The sequence below is a fragment of the Ovis aries genome, chromosome 24, assembly GCF_016772045.2.
Source record: "Ovis aries strain OAR_USU_Benz2616 breed Rambouillet chromosome 24, ARS-UI_Ramb_v3.0, whole genome shotgun sequence".
Taxonomy (NCBI): Eukaryota; Metazoa; Chordata; class Mammalia; order Artiodactyla; family Bovidae; genus Ovis; species Ovis aries.
In genome coordinates, this window is record NC_056077.1 from 34,238,042 (window position 1) to 34,265,934 (window position 27,893).

At 48.0% G+C, this 27,893-nt stretch overlaps 1 protein-coding gene across 2 annotated transcripts; it reads right to left on the bottom strand.

Annotated features, from left to right (window-relative positions):
* Nucleotides 1–869: 869 nt before the first annotated feature.
* Nucleotides 870–22,982, bottom strand: FKBP6 (FKBP prolyl isomerase family member 6 (inactive)). Of its 2 annotated transcripts, none has more exons than XM_042240153.2 (9): nt 22,818–22,982; nt 22,477–22,594; nt 22,082–22,171; nt 20,693–20,895; nt 19,094–19,213; nt 13,699–13,893; nt 13,466–13,575; nt 11,941–12,033; nt 870–1,340 (listed from the first exon to the last, which is right to left on the bottom strand). In XM_042240153.2, the coding sequence occupies exons 1-8, from the start codon at nt 22,872–22,874 to the stop codon at nt 11,943–11,945; spliced, it is 984 nt and encodes a 327-aa protein (XP_042096087.1). In that variant the 5' UTR covers nt 22,875–22,982; the 3' UTR covers nt 870–1,340; nt 11,941–11,942. The 2 variants fall into 2 exon arrangements, with proteins under 2 accessions (XP_042096087.1, XP_011959859.3); XM_012104469.4 differs by lacking the exon at nt 22,818–22,982 and adding an exon at nt 22,694–22,786.
* Between the last annotated feature and the right edge of the window lie 4,911 nt (nt 22,983–27,893).

Consider the following 27,893-nt stretch of genomic DNA (forward strand, 5'->3'; position numbering starts at 1 on the left):
TATGTCGCCACCTATCGCCCAGTTTGCTCAGCAAAAGTCAGCCAGGGCTCCGGGCCTTGTCTCTAACGGAAAAACCCTCAGACCCTGTTCAGAAGACAGCAACCAGCCTGCGGGCGTGGGGAGCGGGGAGGTCTCTGAGCATGTGGCAGGACAGGCTGCCCTCTCAGTTAGGAGCACTCCAGCTCGGCCCTCACCGCGTGACCCAGGCCCAGACCTTCCTCCCTGGGCTCGGGCCATGGCTCTGAATGAGACGGTGAGGGTCGGGTGGGGAGAGCAAGGCTCACAGAGGAGGACTGAGCACCAGGGCTGGGTGGGGACAGCCAAGCCCTTTGGGAGCCAGAGGCCTGTCCAAACCAGCCCCGCTGTCCCATGATGGGGAGAAGTGGCCCTGACTCAGAAGAGCCCTGGGGCAGTGTCAAAGTCCCTCGAGGCCAGTTTGTTCCTTCCTGGTCAGGGCAGGGCCATTGCTCACCTCCCAGACTCATACCAAGAATGAGCAGCAGCAATGAGGTGAGGGCCCCGGGCGGACCCTCAGGTGGCAGCTATCACCACCCAGCACCACACTGTCCAAGACACCGCGGGGAGGCTGGCTTTGTAACACCTCAACACACACATTTTTGCAAGACTCACCGTCCACAACAGTGCAGGAGGACTGGCTGGCTCCCAGGTTTCCAATTAACTCTCTTGAAACAGCTCCCCATAGAAGGGAGCAGATTTCAAGGGAACCCCAATGCAAAAGCACACGCATTTACCCTCAGGTCACAAAGAACTGCTGTGGCTCCAGAGAACAAACCCAACCCGCACTCTCACTGGCCCAACTGGTCTCAGTGAATAGCTGTCCCTCTACTCAACACAAGTTACACTGGATCTTGCAAAGACAAGGAAGTGTTTTATTTACTTACAACAAAAAAACATCTGTAACATAATTCTCCCTTTTCAAAGCTAAGAGCCCTACAAAATACACAAAGCAATCCCTATTTGTATTCACCCAGGGACGAGAGCAGCAGGAAGGGGGCTGGGACTGGGGAAGAGCCAAGGACTAATTCTATTTGGAAAAACAAGCAATTGCCTTAAAAATAGCTTTGTCCTACTTGTCAGCAGCTGCCCTTTCACCTCCTCTGCGTGAAGACGTGAAACAGAAAGCAGCAGCTGTGAAAACACTCCAGCAGCATCAGTCAAGACAGGGCCGTGGCCTTGGACTGCAGAAACTCAGCCCCTCTTCCAAGCAGGTCGTGCACACAGTCTGCCCCGAGGAGATCCTTCCGGAAAGCGCTCTGCCCACCTCGCATAATGATGGAGAACTCCAGGCAGCTTCTCTTGCTTGTTATTAGCTGCGAAATCTAGGAATCAAACACAGCAGTTAGAAACACAGTGGGACTCAGCTGTCCCAGAGGGCGCCAGAGCCAGTTCCAGGTCTGAGTCCAGACAGGAACCAGGGACAGACAGATGCCCCTAGGGGGCAAGGGCCCTAAGGGGTGGGTCCTGGGAAATGGTGGCCTGTCAATAAGGTGGCTTTGAAACTTCAAGAACATCACCTCAGAAAATCAGAACATAAGGGCCCCTGAGACCATCTAGTTCAATTTTACTGTTCAGATGAAGCCCCCAAATAGATGACTAACTCCTGAGTGTGGGCAGAGCTCTCCTCATTGGTCCATCTCGATTGTTCCACAAGGGCTACACATCCTCAACCACTCGAGGATGTCAAAAGCACTCCCAAAGGGCCAAACGTACAAGCGGCTGCTTTCAGGGGGACACATGGGCGGCACTGACCACTAGGGATGTAACCAGACAAGACGCCTGGACAGGCCTCACCCGGAAGCTCCACAGGATAGCTGGCTTCGCCACGGAGGCCGGTAACTCGGGCGCTGACGGCAGGGACCCGGTGTGGTAGTCTACCCAGAGCCGGGGGGTCCAAGTGGGCTCCCGGCTCCACTATTTCTGGCTCTGTGACCCTGGGCCAGCTGTACCCCTTGCTTCCTCACCTGTCAAACACTCCTACAGGATATACTTCACTGAGCTGTCGCAAGACCAGTACGACCTCGACTGAAGGTGGGAACACAACGAAAGCTGGCGGGACAACCCACTGAGGGCTCTGCAGCCACTGCCTCCCCAGCTGGGCCCAGAACCGTGGGAAATGCTGGGACACAGGGGTGGGCGCTGGCTGACACGCCGGCCCAGCCTGGGGCCCTGGCGCATGTGGGTGTCCAGGGCTGAGGGGCGGGGGTCAGAGTCAAGAACACATCCTTCATTGCCGCCTTGCTGAACAGCAGCTTCAGGGTGGGGGAGAGACACCTGCCTGAGACAGCCCCCTCAACCCAAGCCCTGGGAGAAGCAGGTGGCCAGTGCAGGCAGCAGAGGAGGCCAGTGCTTTCTGAGGATGCCCATCTTGCTGCTCACTTAAATCTACCACGAAGAGTGCTTTTCTGTGCCTCTAAGTGCTGTGGCACTCTGCTGGCTAAGCCTGCTTGGCTGCCCTTTATAGTACATTACAGAAAAACATGACACCAGTGAAATGCAACTGACACACCTCCTGGGACGTTCTTCAGTGGGATAGAGAGATAAACCAAAACACATAACTACTGTGAAGAAAAATCATCAGGCTATGGGGACACAGAAGGACGTCAGTTGTTATTTAACATAAAGTAACCGCAAAGACCTCTCCAAGGAGGCGACATTTAAGTAGACCGAGCTCTGAACAGTCAGAAGGTCTTTCCCGCTTGGAGGAAGGTCAGTGCAAAGGCCCAGAGTCAAGAACATGACTGGAGAGCGTGACAGGTACCAGGTCTGTGTGGGCAAAGTGGAGTGAGCACAAGGAAGAAAGCCAGCAAGGGGGCCTGTCACGCGGGCCACAGAGGCACTGAGAGGGCTTCAGGCTCACTCTCCCCAGTGGAGGTCACTGGAGCTTCTGAGCAGGGAACTGCCTCTTTAGGGATGAGTCTGGCTGCTCTGTGGAAGAGACTGCGGGGCTGAAGAACCAGTCAGAAGAGTAGCCCCTTCACCTGTGCCAGCGCTCATCATGCAACCCAAGGAAAACCGAGGACTCCTGTTAACCTATGAAGAGCAAATGCAGCTTCTTTTGGCCTCCAATTCTCCTACTCAGCTTACAGGTCTTTCATTACAGAATGTCCCATGACTGTGTCTGCTTAGGGAAGGAATATGCTCTTTTGTGTTAAAGGCACTCAGTCCTCTCCCAAAGCAACCAACTAAAAATGCACAATATTTCTATCCCTACTGCAAAGATTCAACATTATAAACCACAATAAGAGGCCAAAGGGTCAAAAAAGCTTATCTTTGTGACAGGAAGGCATTTGATAACAATCGTTCCTGACAGAAACTTGAGTATAAAAGCATTTCCTTAGCATGACAGAAAGGAGACTGTATCTTCACTGAAAGCCTGGATCATGCTGAGCAGCATAGCAGCAACAGGCCCACCCACCATGGTCTCGCAAGATGTGGTGCTGAGCCGTCCGTCACCACCATCTAACACTATTCTGGAAGTGCTCAGCCCACAGGCGGAGACGGGCTCTGAATAAGAGAAGGTGGGAAACAGAGGACAAAGTTACCATTACTTGAATGACGATCGTATGCCTAGAGTATCCAGGGAAGCAACCGACATTTTACTATCAACAAAACAAAACAAACAAACAAAAAAACCCCAAACCTGAAAAACTCAGAAAGAGAAACAGGCAATTTATAGAAAGGATACTTGAACATCTGAAAAGATGCCTGATCACGGACATGTCAACACTAATAACAAGATCTCATTTTGGATGCGCCAAACTGGCAAAGATTAAGGCATCTAATAAAACTGACGATGGCAAAGCCAAATAATGGAATCTCAACAGCACCAAAGGGGATATAAGCTGGTACAGAAGCTTGAGAGGTCACTTTAGTGACTCCTGGATCAGCTGAAGTTACACATGTATCACCCAGTGACATGACATTTAAACAAACACCATAGAAAACTGAGGGGATATCCATGTCATCTGTCTGTCTGCCTATCAATCACTGCTAGGAAGATGAGGATTCCCTCGTAGGATGGAATGCCGCTGAGTTGTTTTCTTAAACTGAGGCAGCTCTTTGTATGTTAACCTAGAAAACATCCAAACTGCATTATGGTACGAAATGTATACTTCTATTTGTGTGGAAGATTACACAGACACCCATAATCCTGAATATTCACAGAAATGCTTTGGGAAGGACACATAAGAAACGTCAGTGGTTACCTCTAGAAAACAGGTTTGGGGACAGGGAGCTTTTATTCTCCACCTTCTGGGTTAAAACCGTAAGCACATAGCATTTTTATAATTTAAATTAAAATACTGACAAAAAGTTACAGGGCGGGAGGATGGTAGAAGAAACGGAACAGCAGAATGCTGATAACCACACTGTCATGCTATTCTTTCTAAATCTGAATAGGTTTGAAAATATCCATAATAAAAAGTTTAATCATCATCAATGAAAACAAAAACTCAATCCAGTCTGTGTCCCATGGACTGACTGTAGAAATAAGCCCTGTGTTCAACATTTACACAGCACAAACGTGCGCCTAAAGGTGCAGATGGGCAAGCAGAATGTCCAAGATCAGATACTGGGGCTTGTGAAGTTCAGTGAACAGAATTTTCAATTTGAAACTAATAAAAAGGGATGCTTAGGCATGAACGAAAATGCATCAAAATAAAAAAGTTCACATTTCATTTTGAAAATCCAATACTCATTGTATACTAAGGTGCAAAAGGCAGAGAGAAAGCCGTCATGTACCCGGGGCTCAAGCAAAGATCAGCCAGGAGACATACAAAGACAGAAGTCAGACTCGGGCAGGGAACACAGACAAAGGTCCAGGAGGGCAGACTCCAGCTGAATATATTAATACTAAACAAGCTGCTTCTGAGGAGCGTGAACCCCAGGCCTGGGGAAAAGGCACAGTCACTGTGAAATAGAAACTCCAGCAATGATGTGATCAGTGTCCACAGTAGCTGCACAGAATAGTGAGCGGGCAGACGTGAACAGTGTCCCTGAACAATGGAATACAGCCGGGGTGAAAGCTGTAGATCTGTCCCAGGTAATGCCTCCTGGGGCAGAAGCTGGTCTGGGAACATCCAACTGAGGTGATGCCAAAACCGCTCAAAACACGGAGCTGCTGGTGGGTTTCTAAACACGCCCAGCCTGGCCATCAGCTGCTTGACAGACCCCGCTGGCTTGCCCCTGCGTCCTTTCCTCTTCTCACGAGGATGTCTTGAGAAAGCCGTCTACCTTACTGTGCTCCACGGACCAGCTGACCCACAGCACCTGGAAGTTCGTGACAAACAGCAAGTTTGGGGCCCCAGCCAAGCTGCTGAGTCAAGCCCCTGGGGAGGGGCCCACCAACCAGGGTTTGAGGATGCTGGGCCAGCAGCACGGGCCTGCTCCCTGCCTTGCACCTCCTGCTCTCAGTGCGTGGGGGGCGGGGGCAGGCGTGTGGTCTTGCCTGCATGCCGCCCACTCCACACTGGGATGAATGACTGAGCCATTTCCCAGTCTTTGTCCTTTGTGTTGGCGGGCGTGCTGCAGCTGGTCACTCCTCTGTGAAATTCACCCCCTGGAGGGTTTCTTTTGTCCTGTTTTTGTTTCTGCCTCTCCTGGTGTCAGAGACCCCTCTGTGAAGCTGACAGCAGCTGTCGCTTGTCTCTGTGCAGGACACGCAACTACTCAGGGGCTCGTGCGTGGCTCCTTGAAGCCCACCAGAGCCTTCCCAGCTAACCCTCCCACTCATCCCTCGGGCTCCCAGCCTGTCCTCTCGGTTCCATGCTGTGCTCCCAGGGTCCCTCCTCTCTCTACACCTCCTCCTGGGTGACTTCATGTTCATTCCTGACTACTGATGCTCGCTTCTTTCACTCTGTGCCTGTATCCTTACTCATCTAAGTCAGGGCCTGGGTTACACAGGCCTAGAGACACGGCTTATTCGTAATTAGGTAATTATGAATCCAAGAAATTAAAAACAGACTGAGCCAACATCTGATGGGAATGAAGGAGGTACAGAAAGATCTTAAAGATCTGATCACTGCATTGTACAGACGGCAAGACTGCAGCCCAGAGGGGTTCAATGACTCGGCTGATGTCGCAGAAAACAAGCTAAATCTGAGAATCCAGATTTTCCATGTTTCAGCCCCCTATGGAAAGGTAAGGGCACGTCAGTAATCACTGATTTGAAGACCAGAAAAAGGACCCTAGTCTATCTCCTGAATTTAACTAACTAGCCTTCGTTGACACCTCACTCACAAAGAGCCCAGAAGCAAACCTCAGTCGGCAGTGGGGCTCAGGGCCTGCTATGCTGTCAGGACTCCTGAGAGCTCCTTGGAAAGCAAGATCAAACCAGTCAGTCTTAAGGAAACCAACCCTACATACTCTTTGAAAGAACTGATGCTAAAGCTCCAATACTATGGCCACCTGATGAGAACAACTGACTCACTGGAAAAGACCCTGATGTTGGGAAAGACTGAAGGCAGAAAAAGAGGGCGGCAGATGATGAGACGGTTGGATGGCATCACTGACTTGATGGACATGAATGAACCTGGGCAAACTCTGGAGATGGTGAGAGACGTGGAAGCCTGCCATGGGCAGTCCAGGGGTCACGAAGAGTCGGGCATGACCTGGCAACTGAACAACAGCGGCTGCCAAAAGGAGCTGTGAAGAGAGGTGAGGGGCCGAAGAAACTACCAGTGTAAACATTTCCCAGGAAGCGGCATATCAAAAGGTGCCCACGCAAGTGGAGTATTTACAGGCACACAACAAAGGGATGGCGTCAGAAACCTCCTGAGCTGGAGGAAAAGGCACGTCACGGATTTCCTAAAGATCAAGGGACTATCTAACAGTCTGCCTGGAAAATGGCACGGCCCTCATCCAACAAGAGGATGGATGCCCAGTTACTCCCCGGAAAACACACCTCTGTTGAGAGGCGTAAAAGAAGTGGAGATCCAGGGAAAGTCAGTCAGAACTGACAACATATAAAATCACAAAAATACACTGAAGCAAGTTACTATTTATTCAGGACTCAGACACGTCTAATTGGAGGCATGAAATACCTTTATAGACTCTACAGTGGATTTGAGTTTCTCCTTAATCCCTTTGGGAAGAACAGGATCAAGCTGATTCTCATCTGAATCTGGTCACACACTGTGAGGGATGATGATCTCCTCCTAGGGTTTCCTGGCAAGTGACCAGTACAGGTCGGACACAGGAAGGCTATTTTGGAACACGGGAACCCCTGACCCCAGAGGACCCCCGAGCCTCGGCACTGAGCTCTGTGGAGCCTGCAGCTCCAGGGCTCACTCTGGCCGACACTCTCTGAACCAGGACTAAAGGAACACTAGAACCTCAACTACAGGAGCTTATTATTATCCTTTATTTCTACCTGAGCCTCTTGGGAGCTGCTCTGACTTTCCAGAAAACACTTTCAAAAAATCTGTAAGGATATTCTTTCCCTGAGGCTGGCCAAGCAACATGGCTCAGTCTTCTTAATTCTGTAGCCCAAAGGCTTCAGCTTCTCTTGAGTATGGAGAGCAGAGAAGAGGGAGGAAATTCCTAAACACCTAAGAAAGGAATTAAAAAAATCCCTGAGCAATCAGTGATAACGCCCCAGCTAGAGAGAGAAGTTGAATGTATTCAAAGCCTCAGACAGCATCTGGGGGTTTACATTTCAAATCAAATGAAAATGGTCACAGTTGTTTACACACACACAAAGACCTTCACAGAGAAAGGGTCTGATTTTCTGAGCTTTATTCCTCCCCCTGATCTGTAAAATCGGCATAATTTCTCCCTCAAAATATGATGGGAAGATTAAATGGGCTTATGGACATTACAAAGCACTGTGGACACAGACTGATGCTCAGACTCCAAGAAGAGCTATCAGCAAGCCTGTCACACCCTGAGCTCTCCTGCTCCCTCATGACAGACCTCTGCTTACTCCCACAGGCCACGTGTGAGCACAGGGTGGATTCCAGAGACCACACAGAAAGCAGCCACACACAGAAACGTATAAACACTCAAAACCATCAGAAGAAACTATGTGAATGTGCATAACAGACATTTAGTAAACAGCCATCACATGAAAAGAGTTCTTACAAACCAATAAAGAAAACGCCCAAGAGTGAGCAAAGGACAGCAATAGGAAATACGCACAAAGAATATACGGCCCAATAAATATGCCAAGGTGTTCAACCTCACTAGAAACTGAGGATATGCAGATTAATACAGAATTTATAAGCTAGTGTAGGAGTTGGAGCCCAGTGCAAAGCTCCTCCCTGTGGTATTTAAGGATCTCAAAGCATTTCGGTTGGCACCCATCTATTCAGCCTTAAATTAAGAAGGATGAGTTGAGAAGACCTGCCCAGGTAAACAGAGCCCCTGGTCAAATTTTCTTACTGTTTCATTCTTAAATGTGAATAAGCAGCCAAGAAACACCAACCATTTGTGGAAAGCCTGCAACATGGAAAAGAGAAAAGCAAATGAGCAGACAGACAAGCATTTCAGAGAATGAAAGAAAATTTTAAGAGTGACCCTTATCTTTGAGAGATACGCAGGGAAATCCTTGTGGATGAAATGACATAATAATTGGGACTCCACACCCTCCAAACCCAGCCAGAGTCCTGCTTAGAGATTTTTCAAACTGGAGCTGCACTGGCTCAGAGGAGGGCAGGGTGGGTTAGGAATTCCCCTCTGTATAGAAAGGCTGTGGGAATGGACGCCTGGGCCTCCTCAGGGCAGGAGAGGAGGCAGCGAGGAAGGACGGACTCCCCAAGGCCCTCCATCTCTACCAGCCGAGTTCTGAGTGCTCAGTGTCTCCCCAGATCCCGTAGGCTCCCCCAGGGTCCCCTCAGCAAACCTCTTCTGCAGTGAACACTGTTAAGGATGGGTTTCTGCTATCGGCAAGAACATGAATCCTGAGAGCCAGTACGGGAGTCAGCTGGGAAGGCAAGGATTCAAGGAGGTGAGGCTGGTGTTTCGGCTAATTCATACTTGATCCAGCCACCCTTTACTGAGTGCCAATCCCATGCTAGGCATGGTTCCAGATGCTAGAAAATACAAAGGTGAAAGAGACATGGCCCACTGATCTCAAAAAACTAAGTTTACTGTCACCAGAGGCTTAGAGAATATAATTGAGGGCACTCTTGTTCCATCAGAAGAAACAAACATTTCAGAAGACAAGACGGAGAAAAGTCAGTAGCTTCTAACAGCCTGGAAGACAATGGATTTTAAATGATCCTAGTTAGTTAAAACTAGGTTGGTGACATGATCTATTGATAAAAAGCTAGATTTCTGAAGTGACTAACCAGGTACGAGTACAATACAATACAGAAAAGGGGAGCCGAGAAACCATGGATGACACAAAAGTTAACACGTGTTACAATCTCAGTGGCAGTGGGAATCTGCTGGTGATACAGACAGACTCGAGACTTTGGGACACCCCAGAAGCCATCTCAGAATCAGCAGCTAAAAAATGTCTCCTGGACGCAGAGAGGTGGGAGGTGAGGACAACAGAGAGGAAACTGTCCTGTTGGGTTTCCAAGGCCTTGTTCCTAGGACACACCTGGGAGAAACAGGATGTTCATTAAGCAGAAGGGCCTGCCAGCTCATGGTCCAAAATGTCATGGTGAAAAGCCACTGGACCTCCATTTCTGCCGGACACCAATGGTCATCTGGCTCATAGCTCAGGAGAGCTGTGAACACACCGGTGTCCCCACAAGGCCTGGAGGCCAGGGTCACAGGGTCATGGTCAGCGGTGACAGTGACGCTGGCGTGTGACACCAACTGTCTGTTTCTGATGGAGCAGAGACAAGAGCGTACGGATCACTCGTGAGAAAACTCTGGACTGAATGGGCCTTTTCTCTGCCTCCTTCTCTCAGGCCTCTTTTGTAGAGAGACAGAGCAGGAAACAAAGAAGAGATTTATCACCATGAGCCCGTTCGGCAGCTGTTTTCTTGTTGTCTCTCGTTTGACTTCTCTTAAGAGAACAGAGCTATCTACTCAAGCCAACCAGGTGTTTAAGGCAGGTGATTTTGTTTCCATTAATTTTCTGAAATAACAGTAAACCAGACAACAGAGTTACATCATGCAGTCCTGGAGAAACCAGAACCTGGTGTGTAACCCCCGGTGGGGTGTGTTTGCTGAAGGACCAGGGGTCCACCCCCTGCTGCCCCAGCACCTTCCATCTCTAATTCTTGGAGTAAGTGGAACTTTAGCGGTCACCAACCATCCCCACCCTCGACATCTGAATCAATCATCATTAACAATGTGTTCAATGGAAGGTAAGGTTGGAGGCTTTCAGGTTTGGGGGAAAAACCAGATAAAGCATCATCTTCATTGCCCAGATAAACCACCACATTAATAACCATAAGGACAGCCTCACTACTGTGAAGGAGATGAATAAAAGCCATGAAACATTTCTGCTTTCACGTTTAGGCTTCAGTTCAGTCGCTCAGTCTTGTCCGACTCTTTGCAACAACATGAATCGCAGCACGCCAGGCCTCCCTGTCCATCACCAACTCCCGGAGTTCACTCAGACTCACGTCCATCGAGTCCGTGATGCCATCCAGCCATCTCATCCTCTGTTGTCCCCTTCTCCTCCTGCCCCCAATCCCTCCCAGCATCAGAGTCTTTTCCAGTGAATCAACTCTTAGCATGAGGTGGCCAAAGTACTGGAGCTTCAGCTTTAGCATCATTCCTTCCAAAGAAATCCCAGGGCTGATCTCCTTCAGAATGGACTGGTTGGATCTCCTTGCAGTCCAAGGGACTCTCAAGAGTCTTATCCAACACCACAGTTCAAAAGCATCAATTCTTCGGTGCTCAGCCTTCTTCACGGTCCAACTCTCACATGCATACATGATCACTGGAAAAACCATAGCCTTGACTAGATGGACCCTTCTCAGACCTATGAATCTAGCCCGAGCCCTGGATGGACCTTCCAAGTCTTCCGTGACCCTTCAAGAAGGCCCACAGCACGGGCCTGCCTCTGCACCACAGCGGCCCACGGCTCCAGGAGGGAGGGCTCCTCTCTTTCCAGTGGGCAGCATTTGTCACTTGGGGACCAAGGAGAACAGCCCACCTTCTCACCCAGACAGCAGATGGCCCCTGGCTTACGACAATCTGATTCACAACTTCTCTACCATACGATGGTGCAAATTCGATACTCATTCAGCAGTGATGTTTATACATGAAATTCTGAATTCAGATCCTTTCCTGGCTTGGCAGCACACAGCCCCATGGGCTCTCACGATGCAGGGCAGTGAGCTAGAGCTCCCATCAGTCCAGTGATCATGAGGGTAAACAACCGATAGCCTGACAGCATTCTGAACCCAGACAACCATTCTGGTTTGCTGTCAGTACAGTGTTCAATAAATTACCAGTCAACACTTATAAAACAGGTTTTCTGTGGATTGATTTGGCCCAACTGTAGCCTAACGTCAGTGTTTCTGAGAGTGATTAAGACTGGCGAGGCTGGAGCTTGCTTCCCTGATGGTCCAGGGGTAAAGAATCTGCCTGCCAATGCAGAAGACACCAGTTCGATCCCTGGTCCAGGAAGATCCCACATGCCGTGGAGCAGACAAGCATGTGTGCCACGACTGTTGAGCCAGTGCTCTGGGGCCCAGGGGCCACAGCTACTGAGCCCACAGGCTGTAGCTGCCAAAGACATGCTCTCTAGAAGCCATGCTCCGCACTGAGAAGACCACATACCACAACTATAGGGTGGCCCCCGCTCCCACAGCTAAAGGAGAGTCCACGTGGCAACAAGGACCTAGGACAGCTAGAAATACACACGTAAAATTATTTTTAAAAAGGAACTCATTTAAGACTGGTGAGGCTAAACCACACTGTTCCGGGAGGACGTAGTAAATGCATTTTTGAGTTAACGGTATTTTCACCTGATGATGGGTTCATCCTGAAGCTTTTTGTGTGTCAGCTTACCTTTAGTTTTCTCCTACTGTAGAGCCATTGTCACCAGGAGCAAACATCCGGTGACACATTTCTCTCTCTTTGTCCATGTAGTCCCTGTAATAACTGCAGGAAGAAATACCCAGTAGTTAAGAGACGCGCAGCAGCTACGGCAAGTGACACCTGGCGGCTAGAATTCTCCACTCAGGGCCAGAAACACCGCAACTTCAGCAGGCCTCAAACCCAATCAGGAGGGGGTGGAAACAATGCTGGAGGAGGGGGGAAATGGGGGGGCTCCCCAGAGGGCTGTTCAGGAAACCCTTGGACAAAAAGCCCACCATCTGCAAAGACAGCAGCGTCGAAGGCTGGGAGCCACTGTCAGGCTGTCGGCTGCGTCCAGCTGAGCAACACCTCATACTCAGAGATCTCTCATTTATCTTGGGGCTTTCCTGCTAAAAAATGGTCAGATTCCAAAATTTTTACACCTTTCTTAACAGGATATTTATAAATACTAGAAAGGAAATTTTTGTTTTGTAAGTCTTCAAGGCCTGAAATGCAAATAGTTGGACCCAAGCAGGAGGTACACACACCTTGTGCTTTTTTTTTTTTTAATGTCAAAAAAGCTTTAGGGCTTCCTTGACAGTCCAGTGCTTAAGAATCTGCCTTGCAGTGCAGGGGACACAATTCAATCCCTTCACGCCTCAGGGCAGCTACACCCGTGGGCCACAACTGCTGAAGCCTGCACACCTGCAGCCTGTGCTCTTAAACAAGAGAAGCCACTGCAAAGACGACCCCGGACTGCAACTATCGAGCAGTCCCCGCTCGCTGCGACTAGAGAAAGCCTGCTCGCAGCAACAAAGGCCCAGCACAACCAGAAATAAACACATGCTTTTTAAAAAAGAAAGCTTTAACCAGCAATCTGGATTAAACGTTTAAAAATGTTAACATAAGCAGAGAAACCTCACCGATAAAGAGAAACAAAAGAACACCTTAAAAAAAATAACAGTGGTTATGAGGCGATGGAGTTATGTTGAAATTTTCAAAGTTTTCTACAATGAATATGTAGCTTCCACAATCAGAAAAAGTTACATTACTGAGATACTGGTATTGGTATCACCTGGGTAACAAGAGAGTCATCCTAGGGAATGCCTCAGACCGGAAAGAGCCATTTCAGATCAAATCAGCATCTTTAAGACATCTTCCTGCAGTCAGTTGAGAACAGAGGTTCTCAGCTGGCAGGGAAGAATATCTGAAGAATGCTGCCCTTTCTAAAAATCACACTGGCCACCTCTTTAGGGTGTTGCCTGGTAAGGAGGACAGGGAGGTGGGCAATGGTCCAGACGTGTGTGGTTTGGAGGTCTGTCTTAGGCCTCCACCCCCTCTCCAGAGCTGCGGGTTTAGAGAGCTGAGCACCTCCTAAAGCCAGCTCTAGGGGGCGCTGCCTCCTAACATGGGCTTGGCAACATCAAACAGTTCTTTACTGAAGTGAACAGGCCAGAGCAGCAGATACACCACACATTTCTTTCTCTGATTGTACTCCTGCAAACAGTGGTCTCACCTGGCCAGTTTCTTCAGCTCGTTATTGATGTCGTGATTGAAGGGCTGCTCCCTCTGGGCTCGGACTAGAAAATCCCGGGCCTTCTGGTACTCAGTCATAAGGAGACAAGCCTGCTCAAAGGACAACGTTACAAGCACACTTTAGGCAAGAGCCCTGCGGCAGTAACACAGTTGACCGCCGCCCTGCGGCCGTTCCTCGAGCGTTCCATCCCAGGCCCCTGCCCTCCCGCTCACCTGTCCACAGCGGAAGAGGGCCTTGGCGTTCTTTTGGTCAATGATCAGAGCCTGCTCTCCATAGCGCAGGGCCACGGCGGGGCGCTCCAGCCTCAGGTAAGTAAAGGACAGGTTGAGGAAAACAAGCAGCTTAGCGGTCTCCACCAAGTGCTGCTCTTCAGGGGCCGCTGTTCGCCGGTGGAGGAGCAACAAGGCCTGCGGAAAGGAAGAGACAGGTGGTCGAGAGAAGGTGGTCTTATGTACAGCAAACCCTAAGAATACACACACACAATCAGAGCTAAAAAATGAGTTCACAAAGTTGAAAGACACAAAATCAATATATGTGTTAGCTGTACTTAACAACAATTCAAACAGGAAATTAAGAAAACAACTCCATTTATAATAGTACCAAAAAGAATAAATAAGTGGCAATAAATTTAAAGTGCAACACTTACAGACTGAAAACTATAAAACGTTGTTGAAATTCAAGATCTCAGTAAAGGGAAAGACAGTTCATGTTCACAGATTAAAACACCTAATTCTGTTAAGATGGCAATAGTGCCCAAATTATTCTACATTTTCAATTCAACCACTGCCAAAATTTCAACTGCCTTTTTTGCAAAAATGGTCAAGCTGATCTGAAAATTCATATGGAAATTCATGGGATCCTAACACTTAAAAAAGGCGCGGTGAAGGCAGGGTGGTCAGAGAGAGAACAAAGTTGAAAGACTCACACTCTCTAATCTCAGAGCTTCCTACCAAGCCAGTGTGGTCCCCATACAGACAGACACGTAGATCAATGGAACAGAACCAACAAGGCAGATGGAGAATCCAGGAACAAACCTATGTACATCTAGAATCAACTGATTATTAACAAGGTGCCAACACCACTCAACGGAGAAAGAGTAGCCTTTCAGCAGATGGTGCTGTGATAAATGGATGTCAGCAAGCAAGAGGATGAAGTTGACTCCTACCTCAGACAACATACAATTAATCAAAATGGACCACAGACCTAAACCTAAGAGCTTAACTGTAAGAAAGACTCTTGGAGGAAAACATGAGTGTAAACCTTTGTAGTCTTAGATGAATTCTGACACTGAAAGCACAAACACCTAAAGAATAAATTACCGGGACTTTATCAAAATTAAAAGCTTTTGTGCTTCAAAGGACACTATCAAAAAAGTGAAAGAACAAAATGACTGAAGGCTGACTGATGTTTAAGAAAGATCATTATAACAGGCAGTCACCGGTTTCGGTCGACAACATAGAATGGTTTACTGCTGTCACTGTCCATGCCTTCAGATAACTTATTTTGACTTCTGAAATAAAAAGACATCTTTTCCTTTTCAGGAATGTACAAAAGTAAAATAACAACCACAGAATAGGAGAAAATATTTCCAAATCACATTTGATAAGGGTTTAGTATCCAGAATAAAGAACTTTTACAACTCAACAATAAAGACAATCAAATTTAAAACGGGCAAAGGATTTGAATAAACATTTCTCCTAGGAAGACACACAAATAGCTAATAAGTATATGAAAAGACACCCAACATCATTAGTTATCAGGGAAACGCAAAATCACAATGACATACTACTTTACACCCACTAGGATGTCTGTAATTTTAAAAAATGGAAGGTAAGTGTTGGTGAGGATGTGGAGTAACTGGGAGCCTTGTATTGTTGGTGGGAATGTGAAAAGTTGTAGCCACCATGGAAAACAACTTGGCAGTACTTCAAAAAGTTAAACAGGTTCACCATATGACCCAGCAATTGGGCTCCTAGCTATGTACCCCAAAGAACTGAAAACATCAGTCTATACACAAAAACTGGTGAACAAATGTTCTTAGAAACATTATTCACCATAGCCATAAAGTGGAAACAACCCAGATGCCCACCAACTGATGGACATAAACAGGAGGCAGCAAGATCCCCGTGGCTACAGCCGACAGGCTCAGGCTGCCAGGCCCCTCTGGCCACGGAATTCTCCAGGCAAGAATACCGGAGTGGGAAGCCATTCCTTTCTCCAAGGAAAAGCAATTTCTGACCCAGAGATCAAACCCGGGTCTCCCACATTGCAGGCAGAGTCTTTACTGTCTGAGCCACCAGGGAAGCCCCACTAAGACCCGCACAACACAGTATGTTATTCGTCTATAGAAAGGAATGAAGTACTAACTCACGCTACAGCCTGGATGACACCGGAAACATTACGCTGAGTGAAAGGAGCCAGGACAGGATAAATGCCGCTATTACTCCACGTACATGAGTACCCGCAATAGACAGACTCACAGAGACAGAAAGCAGAATAGAGGTTGCCAGAAGCTGGGGGCAGAAGAAGTGGGAGTTACTGTTTACTGGATAAAGAACTTCTGTTTGAGATGATGAAAAAGTTCTGGAACAGGCAGTGGCAATGGTTGCACAACATTCTGAACATACTTAATGCCACTGGGTTATATACCTAAAAGTGCTTAAAACGGTAAAACTTATGTTTGGCAAATTTTACAATTTAAAAAATAAAATTTTTAAAAGGAATAAACTGCTAATACATACTACAAACCTAGATAAACTCTGAAAGCATTTTGCTTCCTGAAAGAAGCCAAACACAAAGGATCACATGCTTCATAATTCCATTTACACATAATATCCCAGATAAGCAAATCCATAGAAAGAGTAAAACAGGGATTATTGGGGGTGTAGGAGGGAATGGTTGGAGAAGGAAATGGCAACCCACTCCAGTGTTCTTGCCTGGAGAATCCTAGGGACGGGGCAGCCTGGTGGGCTGCTGTCTCTAGGGTTGCACAGAGTCGGACACGACTGAAGCTACTTAGCAGGAGGGAATGGTAACTGCTAACAGGTTTCTTTTTAGGGTGATGGAGTGTTCTGGAATTCAGTAGTGGTAATGGCTGTACAACCTTGTGAATAAACTAAGAATTACTGAACTGTACACTTAAAAGTGTGAATTTTATGCTACGTGAATTATATCTCAACAATAGTAAGCAATAAATGGCTCTGGGAAAACTGGACAGCTATAGGCAAAGAACCAAATTGGACTACTTACTCAGACCACACACAATTTCAAGATTTAAAACGCAGGCTGTGTGCTATGCTCAATCGTGTCTAACTCTTTGCAACCGCATGAACTATAGCCCACCAGGCTCCTCTGTCCATGGGGATTCTCCAGGCAAGAATACTGGAATGGGTTGCCATGCCCTCCTCCACCAGGGGATCTTCCTAACCCAGGAGTCAAACCCAGGTCTCTCCCCATTGCAGGCAGATTCTTTTCCATCTGAGCCACCAGGGAAGCCCTTAAAATGTAAGGCCTGAAACCAAAAAACTTTTAGAAGAAAACACAGACAGTATGCTCTCTGACACCCACGTTTGGAATACTTTTTTGGGTAAGTCTCTTCAGGCTGAGGAAACAAAAGCAAAAACAAACAAATCAAACTACATCAAATTAAAAAGCATAGCAGAGGAAACTATCAACAAGAAGAAAAAGCCACCAATGAATGGGAGAAGATATCTGCAAAACAATATATCCAGTAAGATGTTATTATCCAAAATATACAAAGAACTCACACAACTTAACATTAATAAACAACTGATTGAAAGATAAGCAGAGGACCCAAATAGACATTTTTCCAAAGAAGATATATATACAGCCAGGAAGCACATGAAAAGATGCTCAACACCACCAGTCATCAGGGAAATGCAAATCAAACCACAATAAGGTATCACCTCACACCTGCCAGAATGGCTACCATCAAAAAGACAACAAATAGCCAGGAGCTGGCAAGAATCTGGAGAAAAGAAAACCTTGGGCACTGTTGGCAAGAATATAAATTGATGCAGCCACTATGGAAAACAGTATGGTTACTCAAAAAGTTAAGCACACAATTACCATATGATCCAGCATTCCACTCCTGGATATTTGTCCAAAGGAAACAAAAACACTAATTTGAAAAGATATATACACCCTATGTTGACTGAAGTATTATTTACAGTAGCCAGAGGCGACTCACTGGAAAAGATCGTGATGCTGGGAAAGATTGAGTGCAGGGAAGAGAAAGAGATGACAGAGGATGAGATGGTTGGACGGCATCACCAACTCAATGGACATGAGTTTGAGCAAATTCTGGGAGTTGATGATGGACAGCGAGGCCTGGCGTGCTGCAGTCCATGGGGTTGCTAACAGTCAGAAACCACTTAGTGACTGAACACCACCACTGAGGCATCCAACAACAGATGAATATTTAAAGGTGTGGTATATATACATAATGGAATATTATTTAGCCCATATAAGATGGAACAAAACCTCACCATCTGTGACGAACAAATGGACCTAGAGGCTATTACGTTAAGAGAGAGAGAGAGAAGAAATATTTCCCTCCTCTTCCAACAGAGCCTCCATTTCATTCAAAGCAGCAACGTAGTAATTAAACCATACTTTCCAGCTTCCTATCTGCATACAGCTAAGGGCAAATGGACATTCACCATAGGATATCATGAATAGTCAGGGTAGGAGAATTCTGGAAACCTTGTAATATGAATACACACACCAGACTCTTCTTCCCTCCCTTCTTCCTGCCCAGATGACCACATGATGCTGCAGGTTGAACTACCATCTTGAGAAGGAAAAAGATAATAAAGACACGCTTAAGGGCAGCTGATCAGAGAGACCTCTGGAACGTTCCCTGATGGCTTTGTGGAACAGCTGTTTATGCTGGCCTTGAAGTGCCTCCCTTCTTATGTGAGAAAAATTACATCACTAGTTTTTGAAAAAAATTTTCAGGATTTTGTGGTTTACAGCTGAATGCAAATCCTGAATGTTCAGGCTCGCTATGCAAATGAGACAAAAATCAGAATGCCCCTAAACTTTATCCTGTTTGCCTCTATAGCCTAGGGGGCAAAGTTGGGCACACAGAAAGTACTCATAATATTCGTGAACGCGTTACAAAGCAAACAGCGGATTCCTGTCAGCAGAACCTCCACAGGAAGCCAAATCACAATCAGAAGCTTGGCAAGAATGGCATTAGATTCAGATGAATGTCCACTGTCAAAGAGATAGGAAATAAACATGGCAAATGGGGTAGAGAAGTCAGTTGGTAGAGGACCCAAAACTAGAAAGAGAATTTAAACACTTTTTAATTGAAATACACAGTCAAGTACAAAAGCAAGCATCGAGCTCGATGAACGAGCACAACCTGAACACACTCATGTAAACCACATCCATACTAAAACATTACCAGGTTCCCCTAAACCCTGCATCCCCTCTCCCAGTTTTTAGCCCTCTGGCATGAGGATTTTTAGGTTAAGATTTTTCTTAACAGTTGTAGGTGAGAAGAAGGGACAGAGATAAAGTCTCTCTCTCTTAAAGGAAGTTTCCAGGGTCTAAACTTACACTCTGAAGCAGTCTTACCCGTTTATATCTCACTTTGGCATCATAGAAACGATTTTGGCGGAAAAGGTAGTTGCCAAACTCTCGTTCAGTAGCTGCCACCTTTAGGACCTTCTGAAGTGGAAACTGACTCTGTTGCTCCTAAGGATCAAAAACAAGGACGTCAGCAAGGAAACTGAAAGCCCCACCGCCACAGCGCCAGTGCCACTAGAGCTGTTAGGTCTGTTCCTTTAGACCACGACCTCTGCCGCCGCAGCTGTGCCGAGCATGGGCTAGGGGCCTGCGTAGGAGTCATCTCTAAATCCCAACAGAAGCCACAGCAGGTAGATGTCATTACTGCTGTTTCACGGATGAGGGCCAAACGGAAGTCCACTAGTTTAGACCTACCCAGAGATGCTCCCTAAAGAAACAGTTTCTCATAGAATTAGAAGCTGATGGAACTTGCCAAGCACAAAGTTCAGGTCTCATGACAACCACTCATCCAGCAAGTGTTTGACAGTCCTGGTCTGCCCAGAGCTCTGCTCGTCTTTCCGACCATGATGCTCTACCCTGGGTACACATCAGAATTACCAGTGGAGCCTCTTTTTAAACAGACATCCTGGCCCCACCCCTACTGCTGCTAAGTCACTTCAGTCGTGTCCAACTCTGTGCGACCCCATAGACGGCAGCCCATCAGGCTCCCCTGTGCCTGGGATTCTCCAGGCAAGAACACTGGAGTGGGTTGCCATTTCCTTCTCCAATGCATGAAAGTGAAAAGTGAAAGTGAAGTCGCTCAGTCATATCCGACTCTTAGTGACCCCATGGACTGCAGCCCACCAGGCTCCTCTGTCCATGGGATTTTCCAGACAAGAGTACTGGAGTAGGGTGCCATCGCCTTCTCCAGCCCCATCCCTAAACATTCGAAATCAGCATACAAGAGGTGGGACTCAGGTTTTCTGCAAGAACCTCTGTTTTGTGAAAATATGAGAAAACGGTAGTGCCTCTCCCTTGCGGTGGTGATGGTTCAGCCGGGGAGACATCATGTGAACCTGGGGTGGACATCTAAGGCCACGCGTACAGCCAGGGTGAGACAGCAGGACAAGGAGCACCCATCACTGCTGACGATTAGAAGCCCCGTCTGTACAGGGTAAGTTCTGTGTGAGGCTACAGAGGAAAAGCAGTTTTAAAGCTATGTTCAGACAGAGGCCATCCATCCCAGTTTACACCCAGCGTCCTCGTATCCCATCAGTTAGCAGTCCCTTTCCCTCTCAAGGGTCCTGGGTTGGACAACAAATTACATAGTCAACCTAGTTATGAGCTACCAGTGCTTGACTTGCTGAAAACCAAACAGCACTGAGAAGCGAATACTGTCTTTCAGGCAGACCTAGGCAAATGGTGACAAAGGGCAGCTCAACCTGCTGGTCCATAACCCTGGCCGAGCACAGGTTCCCACACATCAGGGCCAGCAGCACTCAGGCAGACACACACTAGTGAGTGATAAGATACTCCTCCCCTCCATCTCTCCACACCGGGGCCTTGGTCAGACCCTGGGGCTGACGATCACCAGTGGGGTAGGATAATTACCTGAAACACAAACCCATCCCTCTACCAAAGAGCTAACATCTGTGCTCCAGAACTTACGGCTGAGAGGGCACAAAACTTGTCCGACTCAGCAGAGTCCAGGAAGTCGAGCAACTCGATCTCAAACAAGACGGTGGTGTTTGGGGGGATCAGCGGAGGGCAGCCCAGTGTTCCATAGGCATAGGTGGGTTTGAACAGGAACCTGGCCAGCTCCCCTCTCCGCATGCTCAGAAGGCCCAGCTCCATGCCCCACAGTGTGATATCTGGAAGAAGTGACAAAAAACGCGGTAGAAGCTGGCCCATTGCCCCTCATGGCCTCCCCTTTCACATCCGCATCTCTCCGAAAGGCATCCCCAAGCCTTCTGCGTTGTTGCCCCAATTCACCCCGCCCCCAGACTCCTCCAGCTGCCGCAGTGTCCTGGCCTTGACATCTTTGTTCACGGGGTTCCTTCTTCCCATAATGTGCTCTCCTACCCCCTCACGCCCGGCTTCTACTCTGAGCGAGCTCTTATTCAAACTTTAGGGCTCATTCGAATACCCCATCTGAGGTGAACTATTCCCAGCTGGAATGAACTGTGCCTTCATTAAGCATTCCCACCAAACACTGCTTATACGTTATACCGCCCCCCAGATTTCACCAGCTTAGTTGTCTGGAGTGTGTCAATCTCTACAACACTGGTCACAGCCTTTCTAACCATATGAGTACATCCTTTTTTTTCACTCTGCCTTATGGAATAGTCATTCAACAAATGTCTTCATAATAAACAAAGAAATATGTACATGCCTGGTTACGCCACAAATGCAAAGATAACCCTGCCAGGGAAGCCATCTCCCAAATATCTAGGTCTCAGAGGAGAATGTGGAAGACAACACGGCTGGTTTAGCAAAACCCGGCCTCAGAAAAACGGACTCAAGTGCCCTGGATAGTTTTCTGGTCCTCGGGCACTACCCTGCGTCAGTTCCCCCAAGCAACTTCTTTTTCCCAGCTCCTTATCTGAACTTCCTTATCAGGGCTTCCCTGGTGGTGCAGAGGTTAAAGCGTCTGCCTGCAATGTGGGAGACCTGGGTTTGATCCCTGGGTTAGGAAGATCTCCTGGAGAAGGAAATGGCAACCCACTCTAGTATTCTTGCCTGGAGAATCCCATGGATGGAGGAGCTTGGTGGACTACAGTCCACGGGTTGCAAAGAGTCGGACACGACTGAGCGACTTCACTTTCACTTTATCTGAACTTGGGCTACCTGGTGGCTCAGATGGCAAAGAACCTGCCTGCAATGAAGGAGACTTGGGTTCAATCCCTGGGTGGGAAAGATCCCCTGGAGAAGGGAATGGCAACCCACTCCAGTAGTCTTGCCTGGAGAATTCCAAGGACAGAGGAACCTGGCGGTCCAAGAAGTCACAGAGTCTGACAGGACTGAGTCCCCAACACTTTCACTTTCATCTGAACTTACCCTCTCCAAGTTTCATGAGCCGAGGAGTTTTCCTAAAGCAATTAGAATCAAAAGGCTTGTCCATGTGCTCCAGATATCCAGAATATTTCACTAGGAAAAGAAAAGACACTCATGCCTCCATATCAAATCTCTTTGTCACCCAGAAACAATGTTAAGTACCTTGAACTTGACCCCTACCGCCCACCCCATGATTGAAAAAAGTTTTGCTCAACGTTTAGATGCCTACCCTTTGGCGGTGTGGCTCAAGAGCTGGGCTGATGGCCTCCCAGAGCCCCTGTTCACGGCTGTCTCACACAAAGGGTAATGGGTTTCCTCACTTACCCCTTGAAACTCAGCCCTTGGGCACCGCCAGCCTCCCAGGGCAGACGGCGCCTGGGCCCGGCAGCCATACATACCGAGCACGGAGGCGTCCGGTGTCACCAGCTCTCCAGCTCCCTCTCGAATGACATCCTTCAGCACGCCTCGGTCCCCCGAAATGTCCAGCATCCTTTGACTTAAGCGCTGGTATGGAGACTTACGGGGGATGAAACACACCACCTCAGAGCCCTGGATGGACACCCTGACTCTGCCGGCTCCAAACAACCCCTACTCCCCGGCGCCCGGGGCCCTCACCTGTCTGGGGGAATCGTCTCTTTGCAGGACTCCCGGGTTCTGGGCGCTGCCCCCCATTTCCGTGCCGCCTGCCCCTAGGCCCCGCCGCCCTATGCCCCACAGCGATGCGGTTGCCCTTTTATACCCGGTCTTCCGCGTCCAACCGTGACAATCCGTTCAAGGGCCTCGAGGAGACGCTCATGGCTCGGCTCCAACCGCCGCCAACCGCCAGTGGCGAGTGCGCCAGACCACGTGTGCGGACACCGGGAAGGTCACGTGACCGGGCACGTGGTGGGAGTGGGTGGGGCACGCACAAAGCTGGATCCCGCGCTACTTCAGGCCGCGTGGGGCATGACGGGACACGTGGTGCACCACGGGACACGTGGCAGGGGCACGGGGAGCGTGACGCAGCTTGCGGCGAGGATGTGCAGGTGCTGAGGGTCAGCTGCTGGGTACGTGATGGCGGAGCTGCGGACACGTGGCCGGCGGGACACGCTGCAGAGGACAAGGCTTCAGACGCGGGGTGGGGGTGGGGGCTGCTGAAATGGTCAGGGCCATGGATGTGGGTGATTCCAACGCTCCCTCCCTCTCCTTCCGGCTCCAGGGATACAAAGGAGGCGGACAGCACTTTAAAGTCAATCTGCCCAGTTCCTGCAGAAGCAAGGTGATGCTGGGCCTGCCCCTGGCCATCAGCAAGTCTGCTACACCTGTGTGCTCCTGGTACAAAGGGAGAATGGCCCGAGATCCCACCCGCTCCAACCTGTTCCTTACTTCCTCCCACTCTTGGCAAGTTGAGGACTGGGCACCACTGGGCATCCCATCTCTCCTGCACCCATCTTGCCTTGACCACAGGATCATTTCATTTCACTTAGGTGTGTCCCTAAATCCCCCACCTAAAAACAAACAGGCTTCTCTTTGTCCCAAATCTCCCTCCTGCTACAGGTGGTCTCATTCCTCCTCTTCCTGGGAAAAACTTCTCAAAAGGGTTGCTACAAAGGCTTTCTCAACTATCCTGTCTCCACCTCCTTACTCTTCATTTTCTTTTCCACTCCAGTACCACTTTCCCGGGGTTCAGGCCACCATTCACTTTTGTTGTTGCCAAATCCATTAGACCCCTCTTTGTCCTCTAGTTACTGGACTCTCGGCAGCATTTGATGAAGCTGACCTGACCTTTAACTGCCTGTTTTCTTTTGGCTTCTGTATTTAGTTTTTTTTGGGGGGGGTTTTGCCTCTTGTAACAAATGACCACAAAAGGAACTGTTTTAAGCAATACATTTATATCTCACAGGTCTGGTGGTAGAAGTCTTAACACCAGTCTTGCTGGGCTAAGATGGAGGCATCAGCCTCACTCAAGGCTTTGGGAAAGAATCCACTTTAAAGCCCGTTCAGATCATTGGCTAATCCAGGTCCTTGAAACTCTTGGCTCGAGGTCCCTGTGTCCTTGTTGTCAGCCAACAGTGACCCTTACCTTTTAGAGGCTACTCTGTGGTCCTTGCACGTGGGCCCCTATACATCTCAGAGTCAGCAACAGCTTGCTGATTCCTTCTCAGGCTGGGAGGGAATATTACCTGGTTGATGTTTTTATAAGCTGGCCTCCTCTCCTGCTGCATCTCTGACTCCAGCCAGGGCACGTTCTGTGTTAAGGGGCAACATGATTAGATTGGACCCACCGTGATAATTCAGCTCCATGGCTATAATTATTACATTTTCAAAGTCCCTTTTGCTGTCTAAGGAAGCATATTCACAGATCCTAAGAATTAGGGCATGGACATCCAGTGGGTTTAGCTGGTGGCTCAGATGGTAAAGAATCTGCCTGCAATGCAGGAGACGCAGGTGTGATTCCTAGGTCGGGAAGATCCCCTGGAGGAGGAGATTTGCCTAGAGAATTCCACAGACAGAGGGGCCTGGCGGGCTACTGTCCATGGGGTCGCAAAGAGTTGGGCACGACTGAGCGACTAGCCTGCACACGTGCTTTGGGCAGTCATTGTTCCTGCCACACTGTCCTGGCCACCACACACTCCTGATTTTCCGCCTACCAGCCCAGCTGTCCCTTCTCAGTCGTCTTCCTGTTCCTGATCTCTAAACAGTAGCAGTCTCAGGGCCCTATGAACCCCCCGCCCTTCTCAATTCCCAATCCCTGAGAGCCCAACCATTCCCACAGGTTTACGTATGTGATACGCCCAGCCAGCCCAGAGCCTCCCCGGGCCCCAGGGCTCCAGGTGTTTGAGTGCAATTGACTTTTCCAGTGGCTCTGAAAGTGTAGTGCTCAGACTAGCAGCGGTGTTGCCTGGGAACTTTTGAAAATTGGGACAAAATTGGGTCCATCCCCGTACTCCTGGGGCTGGGTTGAGAAGCCTCTGTTTTACAAGCCCTCAGGTGATTCTTAGTTCTACTGAAGTCTGCAGACCGCTGGGCTACTCAGTCGCTCCACCTGCTTGTTCTCAGGCATCTGACTCTGGACTCGCCCATCTGCCTTTTTCACCTTGATCTTCTTGGCATCACTGTCCATCCACCCAAGTGCTCAGCCCACTGTGATCCATATCTATACAGTGGCCAGAGTGATCTTTAAAAAATATAAATCAGATCATATTCCCTTGCTTTAAACCCACCAATAGCTCCCAACGCCCTTGAAATTAAATCCAAACCTTTGCCCTGGTCTACCAGGCCTTCCCTGCCAGCCCCTCTGACCTCATCTTCTGGGGCTCCCTCTGACTTCCTGTGATCCAGCCACCCGAGCCTCCTCTCTGGTGGATCTCGTAATACAGTTGACCTTTGAACAACAGGGATTTGAATCGCAAGTGTCCAATTATACAGGATACTTTCCAACAGTCAAGGCCATAGCACGGCACCATCCGTGGTTGGGTGAATCCATGGATGGAGAGGGCCGACTAAAGTGTGTCAGGATTAACCCCATGCTGCTCGAGGGTCAGCTGTACTGAGCTCTTTCCAGCCTCAGGCCCTTTGCACTTGCTACCCGCTTTGCCTGAGGTACATTTTAAATGAGATGCATTCTGCCACCCCATCTGCCTCTTTCTTATCACCCCATTTACTTCCTGCAAAGCATTTTATTATATGTTACATATAACGCTGTTCTATTATCCCATTTATTTGTGGCCTACCCCTATGTATTATAAACTCCAAAAGGACAGAAGCTTTGTCTTGTTTTTTCTGTGTTGGATGCTCAGTCATGACTCTTTGTGACCCCATGGAGCCCCTTGGCCTGCCAAGCCCTATGGTCCATGGGGTTTCCCTGGCAAGAATACTGGAGTGTGTTGCTGTTTCCTTCTCCAGGGGATCTTCCCAACACAGGGATCAAACCCGGATCTCCTGCACTGCAGGCAGATTCTTTACGGTCTGAGCCTCCCAGCGCAGTGCTCAACACAGGAGGTTCTCAATAAATATTTGTTGAATTCAATAAAATTGACTCTCTACCTGTCTATACCAGGCCTTGGTCCAGCTTGTCACTGGAGTCACAGCCCTACCTCTCCTGCAGGCATGAGTGCTTAGACTTGCCGTGGTGGTGGCATGTTGGGCCAAAGATCCTTGTTTCTTAACACCCACCTCTGTCTTTTCCATTCGGTGATTTCCCTCCACACTCCTGTGACATGCATAATATGGTATAACCAAAATATTTATTGACTGTATAACAAATATTTAGAAAATATTTATCTTTCTAAACCATTGAAAGACTTTTTTAGTGTATTTTTTATTGAAGGATAATTGCGTTACAAAATTTTGTTGTTTTCTGTCAAACCTCAACATGAGCCATAGGTGTCAAGCCATACGTTGATACAGAGCCCCTGTTTGAGTTTCCTGAGCCATATAGCAAATTCCCGTTGGCTATCTATTTTACACAGGGTAATGTAAGTTTCCACGTTACTCTCTCCATCCATCTCACCCTCTCCTCCCCTCTCCCCAAGTCTATAAGTCTATTCTCTATGTCTGTTTCTTCACTGCTGCCCTGTAAGTAAATTCTTCAGTACCATTTTTCTAGATCAGTATATATGTGATAGAATATGATATTTATCTTTCTCTTTCTGACTGACTTCACTCTGTATAATAGGTTCCAGGTTCATCACCTCATTAGAACTGACTCAAAGGCATTCCCTTTTATGGCTGAGTAATATTCCATCGTGTATCTGTACCACAACTTCTTTATCCATTATCTGTTGCTGGACATCTAGGTTGCTTCCATGTTCTAGCTGTTGTAAATAGTGCTGCAGTGAACAATGGGATACATGTGTCTTTTTCAATTTTGGTTTCCTCGGGGTATATGCCTGGGAGTGGGATTGCTGGGTCATATGGTGGTTTTATCCCTAGTTTCTTAAGGAATCTCCATACTGTCTTTCATAGTGGCGGTATCCGTTTACATTCCCACCAACAGTGCAAGAGTGTTCCCTTTTCTCCACACCCCCTCCAGCATTTATTGTTTGTAGACTTTTTGATGATGGCCATTCTGACCAGCTTCCCTGGTGGCTTAGACAGTAAAGCGTCTGTCTGCAATGTGGGAGACCCGGGTTCAATCCCTGGGTTGGGAAGACCCCCGGAGAAGGAAATGGCCACCCACTCTGGTACTCTTGCCTGGAAAAGTCCATGGACTGAGGAGCTTGGTAGGCTGCAGTCCATGGGATCACAAAGAGTTGGACACGACGCAGAGTTGGAGCGACTTCACTTTATCAACTTTATTCTGACTGGTGTGAGGTGATAACTCATGATAGTTTTGATTTGCATTTCTATAATAATGAGTGATGTTGAGCATCTTTTCATGTGTTTGTTAGCCATCTGTATGTCTTTGGAGAAAAGTCTGTTTAGGCCTTTTACCCACTTTTTGATTGGGTGGTTTGTTTTTCTGGTCTTGAGTTGTATGAGCTGCTTGTATATTTTGGAAATTAATCCTTTGTCAGTTGTTTCATTTGCTATTATTTTCTCCCATTCTGAGGGTTGTCTTTTCACCTTGCTTATAGTTTCCTTTGCTGTGCAAAAGCTTTTAAGTTTAATCAGGTCCTACTTGTTTACTTTTGTTTTGTTTCTGTTACTCTAGGAGGTGGGTCATAGAGGATCTTGCTTTGATTTATGTTGAGTGTTCTGCCTATGTTTTTGTCTAAGAGTTTCATAGTTTCTGGTCTTACATTTTGATCTTTAATCCATTTGAGTTTATCTTTGTGTTAAACCATTGAAAGATTTTAATAAAAATGTATTAAAATGTATTTAATAAAAATAA